The sequence below is a fragment of the Plecotus auritus genome (assembly GCF_963455305.1).
Source record: "Plecotus auritus genome assembly, chromosome: 5".
NCBI lineage: Eukaryota > Metazoa > Chordata > Mammalia > Chiroptera > Vespertilionidae > Plecotus > Plecotus auritus.
In genome coordinates, this window is record NC_137776.1 from 161,115,489 (window position 1) to 161,137,574 (window position 22,086).

At 40.2% G+C, this 22,086-nt stretch overlaps 2 protein-coding genes across 4 annotated transcripts in view; one reads left to right on the forward strand and one right to left on the reverse strand.

The window, feature by feature from the left end:
• Positions 1-1,283: 1,283 nt before the first annotated feature.
• On the reverse strand, positions 1,284-2,967 carry MRPL50 (mitochondrial ribosomal protein L50). The gene is made up of 2 exons (XM_080667339.1): positions 2,847-2,967; positions 1,284-2,581 (listed from the first exon to the last, which is right to left on the reverse strand). Exons 1-2 carry the CDS (start codon positions 2,936-2,938, stop codon positions 2,194-2,196), a joined length of 480 nt encoding a protein of 159 aa, XP_080523465.1. The 5' UTR covers positions 2,939-2,967; the 3' UTR covers positions 1,284-2,193.
• A 174-nt stretch (positions 2,968-3,141) lies between these two features.
• Positions 3,142-22,086, forward strand: part of RNF20 (ring finger protein 20) — a 120,040-nt gene continuing 101,095 nt past the window's right edge. Inside the window, exons 1-2 of one of the 3 annotated variants that reach the window (XM_080667341.1) lie at positions 3,142-3,510; positions 4,237-4,321. In XM_080667341.1, coding sequence (XP_080523467.1) covers positions 3,478-3,510; positions 4,237-4,321 — 118 coding nt within the window. In that variant the 5' untranslated portion in view covers positions 3,142-3,477. Of the gene's footprint in view, positions 3,511-4,194; positions 4,322-22,086 lie in introns of all 3 variants that reach the window. The other 2 variants (XM_080667340.1, XM_080667342.1) reach the window with 2 other exon arrangements.

A 22,086-nucleotide genomic window follows, 5' to 3' on the forward strand; every position in this document is an offset into this window, starting at 1 on the left:
GAGATGCCCCCATGGTGAAGACAATGGGGAGTCCCGAGGTGGATGGACCCCCATGGCTGTCTTGAAGGAGGGCTGGTGGCCCCCTGCTTGCCGCCCTCCCCACGTGGTCGGAGGCAGCCTGTGAGTAGAAGGTGATCTGGGGCTGTGGGTGTTAGGCCTTTAACCCAGCAATTTGGGAAGTTCACCCCTCCCCGTGAGGAGTTATTGAGCCTGGTCAGTGTGGTGTAGTGGTCAGGTGAACAAGGGGCAGTGTCTCCAAAACAAGGGGAGGGCCCAGGTGACCAGCTGGAAGTGATGAGGTGAACAAGGGCCTGGGTAACACCTGGAAGTGGTGAGGTGAACAAGGGGTTAGGGCCCGGTTGCCAGCTGGAAGTGGTCTCATCATCAAGGGGGAGGGGCCGGGTGGACAGCAGAAAGTGGTGATGTGAAGGAGAGGGGTTGGTGGGCTGGTCCAGGTGAACAGCTGGAAGTGGTCAGGTGAAGTGGGTGGGGCCCAGAACCAGCCGGAATTGGTTATGTTATCAAGGGGAGGGGCCAGATGGACAGCCAGAAGTGGTGAAGTGAGGGAGGGGGTGAGCTGGGCCCAGGTAAACTGCCCTAAAGTGGTCAGGTGAACAAGTGCTTGGCACCAGTTCAGCAGCTGGAAGTGGTCAAGTGGATAGGCTGGTGGGGCCACGTGAATGTGGCAGAGGATCACAAGAGTACGTAAACACCCATAGACCCCCTCCTCATATTGGGAGAAATAGTAGTCACATTGTTTTCAAAAAAGCATGTGGACCCTAGCTAGTTTGGCTCAGTGGATAGAGAATTGGTCTGTGGCCTGAAGGGTCCCGGGTTTGATTCCAGTCAAGGGCATGTACATTGGTTTCAGGCTCCCTGTCCTGGTCGGGTTTGTGTGGAAGCTACCAATTGATGTGTCTCTCTCATATTAGTATTTCTCTCAGTCTCTCCCTCTGCCTTCCACTCTCTATAAAAATCAATGGAAAAAATATCCTCGGGTGGATTGAAAAATTAAAAAATGTTAAAAATAACTTTTTTGGATGAAATACATGTGTATAAGCACGTCTATTCGTGCAGCTGTCTTTGGGAAATATAACCTGCCACAATAGGAAAAGAGAAATAAAAGATTCAATAATAAAGGTCTAAGTATATCTGTCTAGGAAAAAAACAGTATATGTTATGGTATTGTCCATGGTTTCAGGCATCCTCTGGGGGTCTTGGAATATATCCCACTTAGATATGTTATTCTCTAGCCATATCTAAAGTCCGAACAAAAAATAATTCCTGATTAATCACATCCTCGTTTAATCATTTTGTCATTCAGAACCATTTGAGAAATTTCCACAAATTAAGTACCCCAAAGTGTACAAATACAACCCTACTGGATATTCATAGGTACTCAAGGGTACTTTTAAAAGTTATAAAAAAAAAAAAAAAGGTTTGAAATAAACACTATCTCTTTTAAAGAGAACACCCATTTATAGAATCTGGTATATTTGTTACAGAAAAAGTCCCAGCACTTAATAATTGGCACATATTCTTTTTTTTTCATTTATAATACTTACACTAAGGAAATGGCAAGGCAGAAAAACAAACTTCACCTTTAAAAAAATTAAAAACACAACACAATTCAAGAAATCTACTTTAATTTCAATAGAGGTTACTTCAGAATGAACAGAAGAATCATTTGCTACTATTTCTAGTTGTGCAGTAAACCAAACAGTGTAACATCTTTCTATAATATCCCCCACAGACTTTTATATTTCTATTATTCATATCTAATCTGTTTGCTCAACTGTATATATACTGCCTATAATACTACCTTAGATTTAAGAGTATTGACAGAATTAAAACATTTTCTTGCCTATGAAGAATGCAACCACTTCTGAACACGCCATAGCCTTATACTTCAGACACCCAAGTTAGAGTGTCTGAAGAAGAAATTTTTCATAAATTATTAATAACCTGTTTCTATTTTTTAGTTTCAGCAAATGTGAAAAAAAGAAAATCTTGTTATTTGTCAATTCATGATGTTATGAGAAAAAAAAAAAGAATGCATTCTTCCACAGAATAAGTGGTTTTAGAGAACAGTTCTGAGAGTATTTCAAAGTCTCAAAAGGTCTGATAGGTAGCCTCCTTGTTGCGGGCGGAGGGTCGATGATTACAATAATTTCAGTTCCTCTTCTGAATTGCTCAGTAGCCCCAAGTGATTTTTATATTGGGAGGCAGATTACTGGCCACAAGTTCATCAAATTTAGAGCTATCCTGAACAGGCACATTATAGAACTCAAGAACATCTCTGACCCTGCACATCTCATGGAGCCTGGAGTTAGGCACTGCATGGCCCAAGTCATCAGCTAACCGTGCCAAGAAACTGAACTTCAGACGACCATCGTCCAGGGAGATGTCCTGCCAATTGCTAGAAGCAGATGAGCCAAAAATGTCTTTGACACGGGATTCCAAACGACTCTGGAGATCTTCAGGCGGTATGTATGTTCGGCTTCGTAAGGGCGGACACACCAGGATAGGTTCTTTCTTCACCTCCTCTACTGTCTCGGCTACCACTGGCTTTTTCTGTTCTCTGCAATGATCAAAAACTAGCATGTGAATCTTTGGCTCACTGCATTAGTGAAGCTGGCAACCACCACAAGTGGATGGATGCCCCACCGCTCGCTCGCGGAGACCGGCGCTGAGCCCAACGCGGAACCCTAACGCACTAGTCCGGCGCAGGACCACGGTCCCATCTTAACAGCACGGCACTCCCTTTGGAATTCGTCCCTTCATCTTCCTCCGTTTCTTTCCTTACTTTCCATGAGTGTGACCCACCACCGAACCTTTCGCTTTACCTGAATCGAGACCAAAATTCTCGACGTGGGACCCCTGTGATTATCCACGTGAGGCCTTTTCTCCAAACGCCGGGCACTGACACCGCCGCCATCTCTGTGGAGAGCTACCCGACGGAGCTCCGCCCCCGGCCGACAGTGACGCTCCAAGACTAGCCAATCGGGTGTAAGCTTAGTGGCAGATGTTCTCCGTTCCTAGTAAGAATCTCCTGCGGTATGCGGGGAAGTGTAGTCCTGAGGAGGCTGGACCGCGACGCTCTCTCGGAGCATGACGGGAGTTGTAGTTCGGCGGAGTCCCGGGAAGGTTCCGGGTGACGCCTTCTGGTCTGGGGGCGGGCGGTCAAAGCGCTCCTGGGCTGAGAGGAGGAGAAACTGACAACGGGGAGGAGGCTCTAGCGAGGCCTGGAAGGCTGTGCAACCAGCAGGGGAGGGAGTTCGGGGTCTGGGGGCGGCCAAGAAGCGCTTCTGAAATGCTGCTGGGGTCGTGACCGCTCGGGGACCTAGACGGGACCTGGCCAGATCCAGCCTGGAGGCCTCTCCCCGGTCGGGCCTAATCTCCAACGGTCGGATAGGCCTCGTCAGAGACTCCTTTCCGTGCGCGCTCCAGGTTCCTGCCCGAATTTCTGGCCAGGAGATGGCCTCCCCGAGCCCCCCGCTGGACCCAAAGGTAAGTCGCCCCTCCGGGTATCCCCGTTCTCTCAGCATTACTCCAGCTAGGCCGCGCTCCACCGCCCCCTTGTCCCCCGACAGCGGTCTTTAGGGCCCGCACAGTGCGGGCAAGTATCATTCCCTGCTGCTCGGGGGTGCGGTTCGCGATTAAGCTGCCCACTGGCTCCTTTTTATCAGGAGCGACCTGATAAATTAGTAAATGCTCCATTCTAGGGCTCTCATTTGTCAGTATTCCAGGTGAGGCGTCATTTTTGACCCTCCTCTGTGCCTTCTGCGCCTGTCACTATGCTTGGATCCACAAAAGGCGCTTAGAGAACTTAATAGAATTGAACTGAACAGGATCACAAGCCAGTGCGAATAGAGAACTGGAGCGGGGTAATGAGGTGAAGAAAGCTTGAGGGGGCCTTGGGGAAGCTTACTAAAATTAAAATGTTAGGATATAATTATTAAGCCACAAAAGCCTTATCCTTAGGCCCCTGACTCCCAAGGACAAGGATGCAGCTCAGTTACCGTCTATTCTGAGGTGCCTGTCTGTTGGAGTCCGTTCCCAGAACGGGGTCCCATTTGGAACTCTTAGTTCCCATGTTCCTTCTAGCCTACCCCGCCCTGATAAGTGCCACTGTCAGTGGTAGAATTGTCCTTGAGACAACAAGGACTGACCACAGGAATCATACTATTTCAGGGGTTGCTGACATTTGAGGATGTGGCTGTGTTTTTTACCCAGGAGGAGTGGGATTATCTGGATCCAGCTCAGAGAAGCTTGTATAAAGATGTCATGATGGAGAATTATGGAAACCTGGTCTCACTGGGTAAGAATCTGCTGTTCCTCTGATTAAAATACCTAAGAGGCTGTCAGACATCAGACTCTGAGAACACTTGGACCAGTACCAGTACCAGTACCAAAACTGCTTTGTTCCAAACTTCTGATTCAAACCTTCCAGCCATTAATTGTTTTCATGACTCTGACCCCTGGAATCCTTGCAGTGACCAAAATACAAGCCTTTCTGGCTTCCTATCTTCATAATCTCTTTCCCATATTGCTCTGTACTTTCCCTCCTGGCTCATCCTCCCACTGCTTTCCTCCCACCCCTTGTCACTCTGCCTTCTGGAGCCGCTGTTCTCTTCACATAATGTTCCTTGCCCCTCCTGGCCTTAACTGAAACCTGGCACTGTCCCAAGGACACCACTTCTTTGGGAGGGACTGCTTATTCTCCCACATCCTCTTCCTTTCCCATCCTCTGTCTCAAGGCTGGAAGGGAAAAATTACTCTTCTCCCAGCTTTTCCATGTTCTTTCCAAAGTATTTGTTTTCCAGCTTCAAGCACAATATCTCCCCTTAGAGGCCTCAGCAGTCTTGCTCTATCCACTCAATTCCTTTTCACTGCCATTTGTCAACTTTTTTTGGATCCTCACACATAGACTTGGTCACATGTTTCAGAGTCCTCTATGCTAACCCACACCATTGATGATACAGTCATTCCTTAAGCCTCAGTGTACCTTGACGACATTGCTTTCAGGGACCCCGCTTTCCCTTTTTTTTTTCAGCAACTCACATCAAGGATCATATCCTTAATACTATCTAATAAAAGAGTAATATGCAAATTGACCATCACTCCAACACACAGGGGAGGGCAGTTGGGAGGGACCAGGGCTGCAAGGGAGGGCAGTTGGGGGTGATCAAGCCTGCAGGGGAGGGCAGTTAGGGGTGACCAGGCTGGCAGAGGAGAGAAGTTGGGGGTGACCGGGCCTGCAGGGGAGAGCAGTTGGGAGGGATCAGGCCTGCAGGGGAGGGCAGTTAGGGGTGACCAGGCTTGCAGGGGAGGGCAGTTAGGGGTGACCAGGCCTGCAGGGGAGGGCAGTTAGGGGCAAACAGGTGGCAGGGGAGCAGTTAGGCATCAATCAGGCTGGCAGGGGAGTGATTAGGGGATGATCAGGCTGGCAGGCATAAGTGGTTAGGGGCAATCAGGAAGGCAGGCAGGTGAGCAGTTGGGAGCCAGCAGTCCTGGATTGTGAGAGGGATGTCCGAGTGCCTGTTTAGGCCCGATCCTACCAGGATCGGGCCTAAACAGGCACTCGGACATCCCTCAAGGGGTCCCAGATTGGAGAGGGTGCAGGCTGGGCTGAGGGATACCGCCCCCCTCCCCTGTGCACAAATTTCTTGCACCGGGCCTCTAGTTTTATCATAACTGGAGCTTACTATAACTTCTTTTTTACTGTTCTTCCTCTCCTACTCCTTTCCTAATAAACCTGTTCATTCTTCTTAATGGTGTTTCCTGTTCCTTGACTTCTCTGGTTTTTTTCTCCTCCTGCTACACCTCCTCATTTAATTCATGAATCTGTATTTGAAGTTATCACCAGCATGCTCTCGTCCACCTTGTCATTATGCTCTACCCATTCTGCAAGCTTGAAATCCTGTATTCATTATAAAATCTTCCTTTTCTCTCCTCCCTGAGTTACTAAACACAGCAGGAAAAATTCTTTAACAGAAAGGATTGATGCCTTGTATATATGCATGGTTTTTCTTCTAGTCGCCCCTGGGTTTTTACATCTCAACAAGTTTTTATTCTTAATTTGCTCATTCCCCTGTTTCTTTAATGACTATTTCAAAAACAAGATTTTTCATTCAGTCCATCACTCAGTAGCGGACCTCACCTTCTGTTTCACAAAGAAGACAGAGGCCACTAAACATGAACTCAACTTTTTAGCCCCTCATCTGCACACTTAAGGCTGCCCCTATCTTCCTACTTCTCCAACTACTTAGATATCAGTCATCCTTTGCTTTTTCCCCTCTTTAGTTTCTGTCTCTATTCCTTCTCCTCTGATGTCTTTATTCTGACATAAGGTATGTTCATGGCTCTTTCAATTGGGGAAAGAAGAAGGAAAAGAATAAAAAAACTATCCTTTGAGCCACTGTCTGCCTCGTGCTGCTCCCTGTAACCTGCTACTTGTTCTCTTCACAGCCAGGTTTTTCTATGTGTAGTTAATGTGTTCTGTACTTTTTTTCTCTAAGCCCTTTTTTTGCCTATACTACTCCCCTTTAATTGTTTAACATTGGTCTATAGCCCAGTTGTCAAATGCAAAAGACTCTCTTTGGACCTTATTTTTAAATTCCACCTCTCTATAGATATTTGAAATTCATTATTGCTTCCTTCAGTTGCCTTGCACTCTCAGACTTCCTCTCAGTCTATATACTTTCCTTGGTGGACCTTATCTACACTCGTTTCATCGGCTACCATCATGTGATGATAAATCTCATATTTCTCTGTCTACCTAAGAGAGATGATATGGAACCTAACTAAAATAAAAATCCTGGTTCCACCACTTACTAGTCTTGTAACCATGGGTCAAGTACTTAACTTACCTGTGCCTCAGTTTCTTTTTTTATAAAATGGGAATGATAACAGCACTTACTTCTTAGGGTTATTGTGAGCATTGCCTGAGTTAATATATGTAAAGCACTTAGGACACTGACTAGCATGTAGTAAGTACAATAAACATGTTGATTGCTATCATTACTACCATTGTCATCTTCTTTGCTGAGCTCTGAATTCCTAGTCATCTCTTTTTGAAGACCACACAAGACACCTGACAAATCTCAAATAATTCATTAAGATCTCAAGGGCCTCTTCTTCAGAATTGAGCACTCCTTTCTCTGCTACCTTGTATACACATACATTGTTTAATTTATCACACTTTACTGTAGTTATTCTTTATGTTATTTTTTTAACGAGATTGATCTCCATGAGGTCAGTAACTATTTTTTTTCCCATTTAATTTCTCTAGCACTTAGGACAAAACCAGGCATATATTATATGCTTCTTAAATATTCATGTGCCTGAGTGAGTATACTTAAAAGTCATAAGTTGGCTACATTATTGCATTAGCCCTCTTATTCTAGTCTCCCTTTGTTTTAATATGTTCTCTTTTTGCCACCAAAATGATTTTTTGTTAATTGCTTACAACTTCTGGTGATTCATGATAGCTTAAAGGATAAAAATCTTGATTTCTTATCATATATACTAGGACCTCCTTAATATAGTCTCTGCCTAGCTTTCTAGCTTCATCTATTTCTGACCACCATTTCAATCTACAGCAAAATAAGCTGCTGATTTTTAAAAAAATATATGTTTATTGGTTTCAGAGAGGAAGGGAGAGGGAGAGAGAGATAGAAACATCAATGATGAGAGAGAATCATTAATTGGCTGCCTCCTGCATGCCCCCCACCGGGGATCAGCCCACAACCCAAGCATGTGCCTTTGACCGGAATTGAACCTGGGACCCTTCAGTCACCAGGCTGACACTCTATCCACTGAGCCAAACCGGCTAGGGCTGATTTTTTTTTTTTTTTTTTTAACATTTCGTGGTGGTGTCTTTGAGTTACTGCCAGCTTTATCCACATACATGGTATCCTGGTTGATAGAACCAGGCAAATGACTAGCCTTTCTGTCCCTAGTGCTGCAAAATGTGAGTACCATATGGATAAAGGCATGGCAATGAGCCCATTTGTGATATCCTACTCTCGGGCTCTCTTCTTTGGTGAAATACAGCTTTTCATCATTTATTCCACAGTCTCTTTATTCTTCTCTATAAACCCTATCTCCATCCCCTTGATGAGACCTCCCTTGATGAGATATCACTATTACTCGATTGTTCCAATGTAGTGCTTTCCTCCACTTTATCTTGTTGCTTTACTTAACACAACACTTATAGATTTGTAATTTTGGTTCATTATTTATACCTTTCTTTCCTTGCTGATATTTCTTTAAAAACTTTAATAGCTACATTGATGATATAGCTGACAGCTTGATTTCTCAGTTCTTGATCTTTCAGTCCTTTCTATTGAAATGGACTTCTTCAGTTTTAATGACTTTTATCCAGTCTACTTGACCATATTAGACTTTGACAGAAATGGGAATTGCTGTACTTATAAGACTGTAAACTTGTGGTTTCCTTCTTTGATTATAATCTCTCCGTATTTATTTGTTCCACTACTCATTCATTTAATAAATAGTTATCAAGCACCATGTTAGCTCTAAGAATACAAGTTCTTCCCCATCCTCCCATTCTTTTACCAAGAAAATTGTTGTTTTTATACTCCATTGGATAGTAGGGTTGGCAACTGTTGTCCATAGGACAAATGTGGCCCATTACCTGTTTTTGTACACAAAGTTTTATTGGAACATGGACTGACCATTCTTTATGTATTATCTTTTCATGCTATAGTAGCAGAGTTGAGTAGTTGCAACAAAGACCACATGACTCACAAAGCCAAAAATGTTTATATCTGGCCTTTAACAGAAAGAGTACCAACTCCTGTTCTTTCCTAAAGTTCAGCCACTTCCACTTTGCCATTTCCTTGCTTTTCCTCTCTCACCTCAGCTACTATATTATAAAACTGGTTAAAGGTTATAGAAATCAACTACTTAAACTAGCTTAAGCCAATAGGAGAAGTTATTATAGGGACATAGATGGCTCATCTATATATATAAAAGCCTAATACAGGCAGTCCTCGGGTTACGTCAGACTCAACGTACATCGTTTCATGGTTATGTTGCCATCTCCCATTTATTTATATTAAAAAAAAGTTCCATCATTTCAATGTATGTACATATGTGCTTTATGTTTTTTATTATTTATTTACCGCAAGTAAAGGTCAGGAATTGTTATCTTTCTTTTACATTTTTTTTACTGTTTCACTTTATTACTGCTGTGCTCCACGTGAGTGATGTAGGTGCTTATGTACATTGGTTCCGACTTATGGTGAAAATCGCGTTACACTGAGCCGTAGGAACAGATCTCCTATGTAACCCGAGGACCTACTGTATGCTAATTGTCCCTCCGACCATTCGTTCAGTCGCTATGACGCGCACTAACCACTAGGGGGCAGATGCTCTGACCAGTAGGTTAGCTTACTCCTGGGGTCCAGCTGGGACTGGGTGAGATGGGCCAGACACGCCCTGGAGCCCTCCCGCAGTCCCTCCCTGGCCCCAATCATGCACCGGTGGATGTTGGAGAGCCAGTTTTGGCCCAATCCCCACAGGCCAGACCGAGGGACCCCACCAGTGCACAAATCTGTGCACCAGGCCTCTAGTGGAATATATGAGCAGGATTGCAACTGGACATCAGAAAAGAACTAAAACCAGAAATTGGATCACTGTCAGGAAGTTGAGAATTAACTCTGTCTTTGTGTCCTGTTTCTTTCTCCTTGGCAGAATAGTCTTTCCTCCTATGTTCACATGCTTATGTCCCTTTAGTTTTTAGTTTCTGTCTTGATATGTTACAATTCTAGTCACATTTAGACTATTTCAGTTTCAATTCCAAATTCCTGTGAAAGATGCACTTTGAGTGAGCTATCTTACTCTAGACAAATTAGCTATACTCACAAGATGGGAACATATAATGCAAGTATGGCAGATAACTCAGAAGGTGATTATAGCTACCAAATGCAGATCAATTGGGTAGTCATTTCTAGGCTGCTCCATGTAGAAGCCTAGACTCATTAATTTCTCTGTCTATCTGCTTGACCTATATATTTTCATGCCAGTGCCTCTCTATTTTATTTACTTGAACAATGTTTTACATTTTATGTCTGTTAAGATAAGTCATTCTTTTACATTCCTTTTCAGGATAACTAATTTTCTGCGTTCTTCTGGTTGGAATCTAGATTGGTTGGGGTTTTTTGTTGTTTTATAGGATTTTGATTAGAATGCAGTTAGGTTCATAGATTGGTTTGGGAAAAATGAAGATCCTTGTAATATTGAATCTCTCAATCTCTTTGTTTAGAAAAGAGATGTCCTTCAGAAAAATTTTCTGGATGATTTTTATGGATCTTACACTTTTACTAGGTTTATTTCTAGTTTATTTGTGATTTTTGTTATTACCATGAAGAGCATATTTTAATTTTCTACATTTCTATAAAATGGCTTTTCTTGGTAGTAAGAAACAGTATCTATTTTATATGTTAGTCTTGTTATTGCTATTACATCCTAATTAATTATTTTAGATAGATACTAATATCATTTGCAAATAAATAAAAAAAGTTTCTTATTCCTTTTAAAACATCCTCTGGAATAATATCTATTGAGTAAACATGAAGAGACTTTCCCTTCTTACAAGAAATTTACAATCCAGTGAAACAGACAAAAATAAACAGTTAAAAGTACAGTGTACTAATAGCTTTAATGGAGTTATGGACAAGGGCTAGTGATAAAAAACAGAACACCTAAATATGTTTAGTAGAAAGAGTAAAGGCTTTGTTGAAGAACTATTGCTTTGAATTGAATCTTAAAGAGCAATCAAGAGTAGCCCAGCTGGTGTGGCTCAGCAGTTGAGCCCTGACCTAGGAACCAAGAAGTTGTGGGTTCCATTCCCGGTCAGGGCACATGCTGCTGGATCCCCAGTAGGGGGTGTGCAGGAGGCAGCCAATCGATGATGTTGCTCTTACTCATCGATGTTTCTATCTCTTTGTCCCTCTCCCTTCCTCTCTCTAAAAAGCAATAAAAACTTATTCTAATAAATAAATAAATAAATAAATAAATAAATAAATAAATACATACATACAGTAATCAAGAGTTTTCCAGGTAAATAATGTTGGGGGACATTTAGTAAACAAGATATGCAGTGAAATGGCATGTAAGATCACACAAGCAGTTTGTTCACTTAAATTATAGTAGAGTAGGTAGCAGGGTGAGTTACAGTGTAGAAGTGGTGAGTATCATAGTGCAAAGAGCTTTGATTTGATCTTAGAAGTAGAGTGCTGGTGAATCTACAGATGGTGACATGAATAGAATTCCATTTTGTGATGATTTCTCTGAATTAAGTGAAGTAAATATAGTGTGGAGGCATATAGAGTGAGATGATGTAAACATGGGTAACAATAAACAGTTGACAAAGGAAGAGAAATCCATGAAGGAATTGTATTATAAAAGGTCTAAGAAGAAGTAGGGAGACAACTAAAAGAATATAATGATACAGAAACCTAAAACAGATAGTGTCAAGAAATGGGAGTGGTCACCAGTGTCAGATGCTGCTATAGGAAATAAGGACTGAAAAACATCCATTATATTTTTACTCAAAAGTTATTGATGACTTAATAAGTTTCTCTAGATGCTGGAAGCAGAAACCAGATCTCACTGTAGGTTGTAGAATAGATTGAATGGGAACAGGTTGGGCATGGAAAACATAGTTAGGAAATGAAGAGCTACACCTAAGATTTTTTTTCCCCAAGATTGGCTTTTATCAAGAGAAGGATTTCAGATTCATGGTAAATGGTCATATTTGTATGTTGGTAGGAAGGTGTCAAAGGAGAATACAAATTGAAGAAAGAGGAAAAAATGCTACTAATTAAACAAGTTCCCAGAGGCAAGTGGGGTCAAGAGAGGGTAGATGGATTAGTCTTGGATAGGAATGGGGTATATATTAATGTACAATTGCAGATCATTTTATAGGTAGGGGGCAGAAAGTTGAAGGAATTCTCCTATCCTTTTTAATTGTGTGAAGGAAAAACACTGCAATGAAATTGTATTTGAGAGAGAACACTGTAAGTAGCCTAAGTAAAAGTAAAGTTTCTAGTAATTTGTACAGGGAATAATGTTGTTGTTTTTTTTAGAATAAAATAACTTGACTGGTTTGGATTAAGTGAAAAAATTCAAAGATGACCTCACAGAAGAGTAGAAAGTTGAGAGAAAAGGGGAGCTCTAAAAAGGAAATTGTTTAAGCCAAATTTATACTTAGTAGTGATTGAAACTTCCAGTGAAGTTATCCAACAGGCAGCAAGAGATAGAAATCAGGAAAGAAGTCAGTATGCTACTCAGTTATATCATAGACCATTATGTTATCTTTCCTCTAACACATGTGAGATTTTCATTTCTCAGTTGTCATGCAGCTTTTCATTTGGAACTAAAGGATTCCAACTTGGGTCTTAATATCTTTAGAGTGAGAATCATATATACTTGAAGAATGTGGTGTGATTTGTTGTAGGTGAAATCATAAACTACCACAAACTGCTCTTTTTCTTCGTTTCTTCTATTAGTTCTGACCATGTTCCTTTATATTTATTTTATTCTGTCTTTCTGTATCATGGACTCCATGTCACTTCAACCTATCATTATTTTTGTTAAAAGCCATTTTCTGTCTTGGTACAGGAACTGCTTTTTACTTAATATTTTCTTTCTCCACTTATACTTATTGTTCATTCCATTTAGTAGGAGGCTTTATGTCTTATCGCTGAATCCTGGCTCATTACACAATGCCTGGAATACTTTTTATTGTAATAAATAAATTCTTATTAATGAGTTAATTTTTGCTTTCCCTGGTTTTTGTTTTTTATCTTTTTCAGTGTCATTTTATGTGTTCCTTTTTGTCAGTTATTTGGTCTACTCACTTTACAATAATGCTATCTCATTCTAAATTTTCCTGAACCTACTGTTTTCTTCCCATGTTATTCTTTCTTCCTTGGTAGACCAGGTCATCCCACCACTACTTGTTTTAATTCTTTGTTTATTCACCTTACCTTGCATTAATTTACTATTGATTTACCAGCCCTTTCTCTCAACTCTGCTTGCTCCAGCAGACTCATTCTTTGCCTTATAAACACTCTTTTCATACCTGTTCTCCAAGAAAAACATTTCATTGCATCAGATAACTAATACTCAATAATAGTAATTATGTAGTTTATACTCTTTACCAAGTAATGGGCACTGTTCTGAAAGCTTTGTGTATATCAGGGGTGGGCAAACTTTTTGACTCGAGGGCCACAATGGGTTCTTAAACTGGACCAAAGGGTCGGAACAAAAGCATGGATGGAGTGTTTGTGTGAACTAATATAAATTCAAAGTAAAGGAGCAGAGGGGAGAGCAAGAGAACCGGATAGAACAGCCGGATCCGGCCAGCGGGCCGTAGTTTGCCCATGGCTGGTGTATATGAACAAATGTAATCCTCAAAACAATATTGTGAGGTAGTAAACTACATTTGATATAATAGATTAATTTATCTTAATTTGATTTATATGAATTATTGAATTTTCTGACAGTTTCTCCTTAATAGGAAAGAACTTGGCTGATGTTTCTGTTTTCTATTTATTATTCTAGATGTTTTAAACAGAGATAAGGATGAGGAGCCAACTGTGAAACAAGAAATTGAGGAAATTGAGGAAGAAGTGGAGTCAAAGGGTATAATAGTTACAAGAATCAAAAGTGAAACTGACCAGGATCCCATGTGTAGAGAAACCTTTGAACTTGTTGGTAGGTTAGATAAACAGAGAGGAATCTTCTTATGGGAAATACCAAGGGAATCTTTGACCCAGGAACAAAGAATGTTCAGAGGAAACACTAACATTATTCGTAAGAGACCTAACTCAGAAGAGAAATGCCATAAATGTGAAGAATGTGGAAAGGGTTTTGTCCGCAAGGCCCATTTCATTCAACATCAACGGGTCCATACTGGTGAGAAACCGTTTCAATGCAATGAATGTGGGAAAAGTTTTAGTCGCAGTTCATTTGTTATCGAACATCAGAGAATTCACACTGGAGAAAGGCCCTATGAGTGTAACTACTGTGGAAAAACCTTTAGTGTGAGCTCAACCCTTATTAGACATCAGAGAATCCACACTGGAGAGAGACCCTATCAGTGTAATCAGTGTAAACAGAGTTTCAGCCAGAGAAGGAGCCTTGTTAAACATCAGAGGATTCACACAGGTGAGAAACCCCATAAGTGTAGTGACTGTGGGAAAGCCTTCAGTTGGAAGTCACACCTTATTGAGCATCAAAGAACTCACACTGGTGAAAAACCTTATCACTGTACCAAATGTAAAAAAAGCTTTAGCCGAAATTCATTACTAGTTGAACATCAGAGAATTCACACTGGAGAAAGACCCCATAAATGTGGTGAATGTGGGAAAGCCTTTAGATTAAGTACATACCTTATACAACACCAAAAAATCCACACTGGTGAGAAGCCTTTTCTTTGTATTGAATGTGGAAAAAGCTTCAGTCGGAGCTCATTTCTTATTGAACATCAGAGGATCCATACAGGTGAAAGACCTTATCAGTGCAAAGAATGTGGGAAAAGCTTCAGTCAACTTTGCAACCTTACCCGTCATCAGAGAATCCACACAGGAGATAAACCCCATAAGTGTAAGGAATGCGGAAAAGCCTTTAGTAGAAGCTCAGGTCTCATTCAGCATGAGAGAATTCACACCAGAGAGAAGACATATTCATACAATGAAACTAAGGAAAGTTTTGATCCAAATTGCAGTCTTGTTATACAGCAGGAAGTCTTCCCTAAGGAAAAATCTTATAAATGTGATGAATGTGGGAAAACTTTTAGTGTCAGTGCTCATCTTGTACAACATCAAAGAATCCACACTGGTGAAAAGCCCTACTTATGTACTGTGTGTGGGAAAAGCTTCAGTCGGAGCTCATTTCTTATCGAACATCAGAGAATCCACACTGGTGAGAGACCCTATCGATGTAGACAGTGTGGCAAAAGCTTTAGTCAACTTTGTAATCTTATTCGACATCAGGGTGTTCACACAGGAAATAAACCCCATAAATGTGATGAATGTGGAAAAGCCTTTAGCCGGAACTCAGGCCTTATTCAGCATCAGAGAATACACACAGGAGAGAAACCTTATAAGTGTGAGAAGTGTGACAAAAGTTTTAGTCAACAGCGCAGCCTTGTCAACCATCAGAAGATCCATGCAGAAATGAAAACCCAAGAAACCCATGAATGTGATGCTTGCGGCGAAGCCTTCAATTGCCACTTATCTCTTATTCAGCATCAAAAATTGCACACTACATGGATGCAATAAATGTAGAGAAATATTTAAGCTTAGTTGGACTTGAGACTAGCTTACCCAAGTGCAGTTTCAACATTGCTCAGATTTAGTAAGAAAGGAAAGTATCTTTGGCCTAAGGCAAATGGTTTCTAGAGATTCTGTGAATAGTGGGCAACCAGCTTCCCACAGGCATTTTTCATTACCCTTTGTTTTGATGACTCAGTAATTTATGCATCTTTTTTAAACAAATCTTTCAGGTTAAACCTGGGCTCAGAGCATTTGGCTATAATAATGAAGGGAGAATGACAAAGTTGCATTGATACAAGGGAGCTAGAACCACTCATGTTAGAAAACTAGAATAATTCTTCAGAGACTTTTGCCACCATCTAATATGGTAGTTCTTTCGGTTCTATGATATGTTTGGCTATGCATGCCAAAGTCCAGTAATTGAGCATATGATGAAGTTTTCAAGGAAACAGCCCAGATTTTTTTTTTTTGAAACTGATATTCAAAGTTTTTGTCATTGTTTTAAGCCAGTTATTTGGCTCGTGAGTTACAAGAAAGCAGTTCCAATGCCTTGTGGTTCTCAGAAATGTGAAATGAGTGGACCATTAATTTTACATGTAAAGATTATGTGAGTAACAAACCTAGCAAAGGTGTTACCAAGGAATCTTTGGGAGTGCCTTTTTTCCCAAGATGGGCCCAAAAAGGTGGAGGAAGACACTATTCTTTTTGTGTCCTTCCATCTGTGAAAGATATTTGTAATCCTATACAAATAATTTTATTCCTTCACTACCAGTAGCATGTGAAAATGTACATATTTTGATTGCCAAGAATTGAAGATAAAGAGACCTGGAGTCTATGTTAGAAAGCTGAGATATTTTGGTATTGCTTTGGTTTTTATAGTAACTAGACTTTGCATGCAGTTTTAAAATTCTTATCTCTGGTTCTAGGGCTTCCCTTAGTTAAAGGTTACTATAAACCTATTAATTCATCTGTTCTAATCATTAAACCTGTTTTGGTATTTTTTGTTTTGTTTTGTTTTGTTTTGCTTTGTGTAAGAGTTCTTTGTTACTATGGTGTAAAATCTATCCTGTCAAATATATACTATGTTTAAAAATTAGAATCAAGGTTTAAAGGAAATTGCTCTCACTTATTCTACCTGTGAGACAGTAAAGATATCCAGAGATAATTGGAGTTGTGGACATGATACACAGGGAAGATATCTGGGCTAGAAATTTATTTAGGATTCCCAAGTGTTTACACTCAGAAATGAATTAAGATTTAACAAGAGGATAAAGTAAAAAAAAAAAAAAAAAAAAAAAAAAAGGAATCAAAAAATGGAATCCCAAAGCCCACTCTTGTTTATTGGGTGGGCAAGATGTGAAAGAAACTGAGGGAGTTTCCAGAAGTATGGAAAAACCAATATGTAGTGGTAGTTGCTATAGGAAAGTGGCCTAGAAGGGTACTGAGGAGATATCAGTGAGGGGTTGAAGAGTATCCTTTAGATAATTAGAAAGTCAATGAGTTCTATAAGAGCAGCTTTTGAATTTGCAAAGAACCAGGTTTCAGGGGGTTAAGTAATGTCTGGAGAGTCTAAATCAGTTCCCAAATTCTATCAATTCATGACTTCTACATTCAAATGGTAAAAAGGATAATATAGTATCTTTGTAAACAAGTTAAATTGATTAAAGACCTTACTTCATTCTAAAATTATGCCCCCTGCTTTTTTAATTTAAAAAGTTCTTTTATAAAATATTAGTAATTTTAGGTGATGGTCTGTTGACTATATGTCTCTGTAGGTTTAAAAAAAAATTGGCAACCTTTTTTCAATTATTCTTCTTACCCACCTAATTTTATTGGTCTAAGGCAGTGGTCGGCAAACTGCGGCTCGCGAGCCACATGCAGCTCGCGAGCCATGGTTTGCCGCTCTATTGACTAATGACTTTGCCGACCACTGAATTAGGTGATGCCCACCAACAGTGGTAAAGGCAATCTTTATTCAGTTTACAGATTCAAGCGCAAATTTCTTTCTGAAGCACACAGACACACCCAGAAAAAATGTTTACCAGCATTCCTTAGCCCAGTCAAGTTGAAAAAATTAACCATCACAGTGGGTAACCTAAAACAACCAGGAAAAAGGAGTCCTTGGTAGTGAAAGAAAAAAAAATGGAAATCACTGTAAATATTCCATTTCTCTGTAATTTTGATGAGTGAGGCATTTCACTTTCATCTGTCTTCTTAAAGGAGGATGTCAGCAAATCTAGGCATACCCAGTTGAGCATGATACATGCACTATAAATTTCAAATTTTTCTGTAGTCCATCTATTACAGTCACTGTAAAAGTTACTGTTCCTAATCAGTATTTGATACCTTTCACCTTCTGTCTCTTTCAAAAGTGGCCTTGGCTGGTTGATGGCGGTGGATTGATTGGCTTCTTTTTAATTAAAGTCATCTCTATTACCATAATGCATGGACAAATAGGACAGAAATATTTAATGCCCAAATACTGTAAGTTCAATTAACATGTATTCTTAAAATACCCTCTAAGTGCTATATTAATGCAATAAGTTTTTGTTGCATCAAACAGTCCTTTATCCTCTAGGAGACTTGAGGGAGTGACTAGTAAGCCAAATGTATTCCATCTAGTACAGACAGAGAAAATCACCTAACTTTCCAAAAACAGTTCTAACACATCTCGTACAAATGAGACAGAGTGGTATCTCTGCCTGTGCTATCTCCTGTTCAGAAGTGGCGTTCTCAAGAACACTTTCCTCATGTCTGTCCAATGGCTACAGTAAATTTCCACATCACAGGACAGTCATTGCATTCCTGGAAACAAGAAGTGCATTCTGATTCCTTTGGCCTGTAAATTCCCCCAAAGTAAAACCAGGGCAGGCCAAGGAAATGTTTCAAGTGGCTGCAGAGAGATGACTTGACCTTGGCTATCTTAGGATGGCAGGTAGATTTCTCTGACACCTGAACTCTCAGGTTGCAGCCTAGCACTGGTTGTTCTGACTGTTGGAAGAATCGGTGCTATGTTTAAAATATGCTCTGTTTCATTATACCACCATGAGCTGAGTCTGTATGTATAAGCCTCTTTTCAAGAACTAGATGTAGAATTACTTTGAATTTTCATTTGTCCCAGTACTTGTCTCCCAAGTTGGAATAAAAGAGAGACGTTATTAGGATGATAAAGGGCTATGTTGCATAAGGAGAAATTTGTTGTTTTCCTCTGTCTAATGATGTCATGTCCACTCACCAACTTCCACCAACAAGGGGCTAACCCCTATGCTATTATACACACTTAGCTGGCTCCCAGTTTCCTCCCAATCTTGTACATTCTAAAAAATAATTCTCAGCAACACTCTTATCATGTTTTTCCCTGTGCAAAAATTATTCACATTTCCCTATTTCTCATTTCATCAAGGCAAGACTTGCCATAATATCTCTGCCCAAGCTCCCTTTCTCTTACTGTGCCACTCCACTTGGTCTCATCATTCTAGTCAAATTCCCCACAATTTCCTCAATACGTGTAATCTGTACTCTTGTCAGGACACAGCTAATTCATCTTCACTCTCAAGTGCCTTTATCATTCTTCAAGAACCAACTGACAGCGGAGAATAGAATATTTATTCACAACTTATGTATCTGGCACTGTACATAAAATATCGCTAATCTTACAACAGCACTGTTTTACAGATGAGGAAAAGGGCTCAGAGAGAGGAAGTATATTTCCCAAGATCATACAAAAAACTGTCTGCAGCTCATCTTTGTAAAGCATTCCTTCCCTTTTGATCTCAGCACCTGGCCCATGCCACTGCGGTTTAGCACATTATTGTGTGCCATTTTGTTTCCTAATTGTATCCTTGTTTTCCTCATCTCAATGGTAAGCATAGAAGGACCCTGTAGTACTTTACAGTGCAAAGCGTACAGTAAGTGCTGAATTGATACTTGACTGATTTTATATGTTTACATATATTGATAGGCTATATACTGTTAGGCTATTTTAGAAGGCTTGGGCCAGTTTGTGTTACAGCCAAAAAAATATGTTTATTTGAGTAATGGAAAGAGACCTGTGTCTGGCTGTGTTGAGCTTTGCTATTATTCCTATCCCTTAATTCATCCTCTAGAACAGTGGTTCTCAACCTTTCTAATGCCGCGACCCTTTAATACTGTTCCTCATGTTGTGGTGACCCCCAACCATAAAATTATTTTCGTTGCTACTTCATAACTGTAATTTTGCTACTGTTATGAATCGTAAGGTAAATATCTGTGTTTTCCGATGGTCTTAGGTGACCCTGCTAGTGGTTCTCAACCTGTGGGTTGCAACCCACAGCTTGAGAACTGCTGCTATAGAGCCTAAGACCATCGGAAAACACAGATATTTACATTACGATTCATAACAGTAGCAAAATTACAGTTATGAAGTAGCAACGAAAATAATTTTATGGTTGGGGGTCACCACAACATGAGGAACTGTATTAAAAGGTCACGGCATTAGAAAGGTTGAGAACCGCTGCTCTAGAAAATGGGTTTAGGTAGGGAATTGGTAACATTGCATGAGTCCTCAGGCTCTATTGAGCATGGATAATTCACCTGGTACCCTAGAAGTATGGCAGATATTGTTCTAAGGGCAGGTTCACAATTCTTTATCTGAAAGTCTTGAGGACTTTGCAAATCACACTGGTCTCACCTACTGGTTTTGAGACCCTTGAGAAACTTCCTTAGCACACCAGACCCTAGAGGCTGATATTCTCATCGTTACAGTCAGCTTCTGCTTCTGCTAAATTCACATGAATCGTCTCATCGTTTTTGTAAAGCATGATGTAGACTCATATGTGAAACTAGACGCTTTCTATCAAGAAGACAAATATCTTTAGATTGCTTAATATCCCTCCTTACTAGTAAAAGTCCTTTAGTCATCTCCCCACAATTCCATATTGCCCTTGTATCTCCATGTCTTCTCTCTTCCCCCTCCTTTCTCGTTTCTTCCTTTCTCCTCCCTCTTTCCTTTTTTGAAAAATACATTTTTATTGATTTTCAAGAGAGAAGAAGGGAGAGGGAGAGAGAGATAGAAACATTAATGAGAGAGAAACATCAATCAGCTGCATCCTGCATGCCCCTACTGGGGATAGAGCCCACAACCTGGGCATGTGCCCTGACCAGGAATTGAACCAGTGACTTCTTGGTACATGGGTTGATGCTCAACCACTGAGCCACACCAGCTGGGCTCCTCTCCCTCTTTTCCTTACCCCTTCCTTCCCTTCTCTCACCCTCCCTCTTCAGAGCAAAAAACAAACTCTTCTTTTTATTCCTTCCAGTAGTTAGTAATTATTTTGGCTTGGCTTTTGATACTTATGCCTTCAGGGTATTATCTTCTCCCATTGAATTATCAAAGAATTTTCTTACACAATGGCAGTTCCGTTTCTGAGTTCCTTTCCTTGTTAACATCTTGTGATCTCCAACCTAGATGCCCTTACCTCCCTTTCTGTACCCAGCTACACTGATAGACTGTCCTCCCCACTCCTCAACCTCCAATCAATAGCATTTGTGTTTCTTGCTTAGCTGCCTAAGTTTAATTGTCTATATACAAATGCCTTGGCTACCCTAAAGCTGAAATTTTTCTTAATTACTTTCAGTGCCTTGTACCAGGTTTTATTTTTAGTGGGTGTTCAACAACTTCTAGAATAAATCTGACAGAATGCCAAAATCTAGGAAGCCATTAATATATTCATTCACTCAGTGACCACACAGTTAATAGAAATTGAAGCCTGTAGCTTCATAACTCTTGTCTTCATATTACCCTGAGTGGAGGAAATTACCTGGCTTGAGGTTTCAAAGACATTTGCAATTCTTTAGTAGGGAAATATGTCAGATAGTAGCCAGGGAAAATGCATTATATAAATCCTCACCCTCAGTGAAATGTAATTCAGCCTTGACCAAAAGATATAAATAACCCAGCCTTGATTATAAATTTGTGTTCAACCCATAAATGAGCTTCTAAGAGGTTTCTCTACCACAGAGGGCCCGTGATGCTGAGTAAGCTCTAGATAAAAGTTTTCTGGCAGAAAAGCTTTGTCACACCAGGTGTTGTGACAAAAGCTTTTAGGACAGCTTAGCACATGGTAAGAGCTCAAGTAGTGGCTGATGGAATAAATGGATGCAATAAGAAATTTAGAAGACCAACTCTGGTGGCAGAGGTATTGAACACTGCCTGTTGCCCGCCTTTACCTGCTCCCTCATTATGTGTACCTTTTAGGAGAAAGAGACTTGAATGTTAATCTCTCAGCTCTACCCGCCCAAAATGTGTGACCATCATCCAGTAATTTAACTGCTCTCACCTTGGTTTTATCATCTGTAAAATGTAAGACTTGGACTAAATGACCTTTAAGGTGGATTTGAATTGCTTATATGGATATAGTTCGTTGTCTTTAGAAAGCAATGCAGGTACATGGAAATAGCCAAATGTCCTGGAGACACATAATGAGTAATTTCTTATATATAGAATTTATAAATATATAACATATATATTACATTTATAAATAATTCCTTCCTTACACCTACTACCAGGTTTTTCTCATCGGAAGAAGGCCCTTTGGATTAATTCCACTTTATTCCTCTAAATAATGTGCTTATGCCTTTATTTCTTAATTTATCAACTCTAAGCAATAACATTTATCTTTGTACTCTTCAAGGCAAAGAATTTAGTTAACTTCCTTCTATATTTTAAGTATAGGTATTACTCTTGTAATGATTTATATCTATTTCCTTTATTACTTTAGTAAACTTAAAACAC

Coding starts and splice junctions, on each gene's coding strand:
- MRPL50 (XM_080667339.1), bottom strand. CDS start 2,938: ATGGCGGCGGTGTCAGTGCCCGGCGTTTGGAGAAAAGGCCTCACGTGG. Junction 2,582..2,846: donor GAATTTTGGTCTCGATTCAG/GTAAAGCGAAAG, acceptor TGATCATTGCAG/AGAACAGAAAAAGCCAGTGG.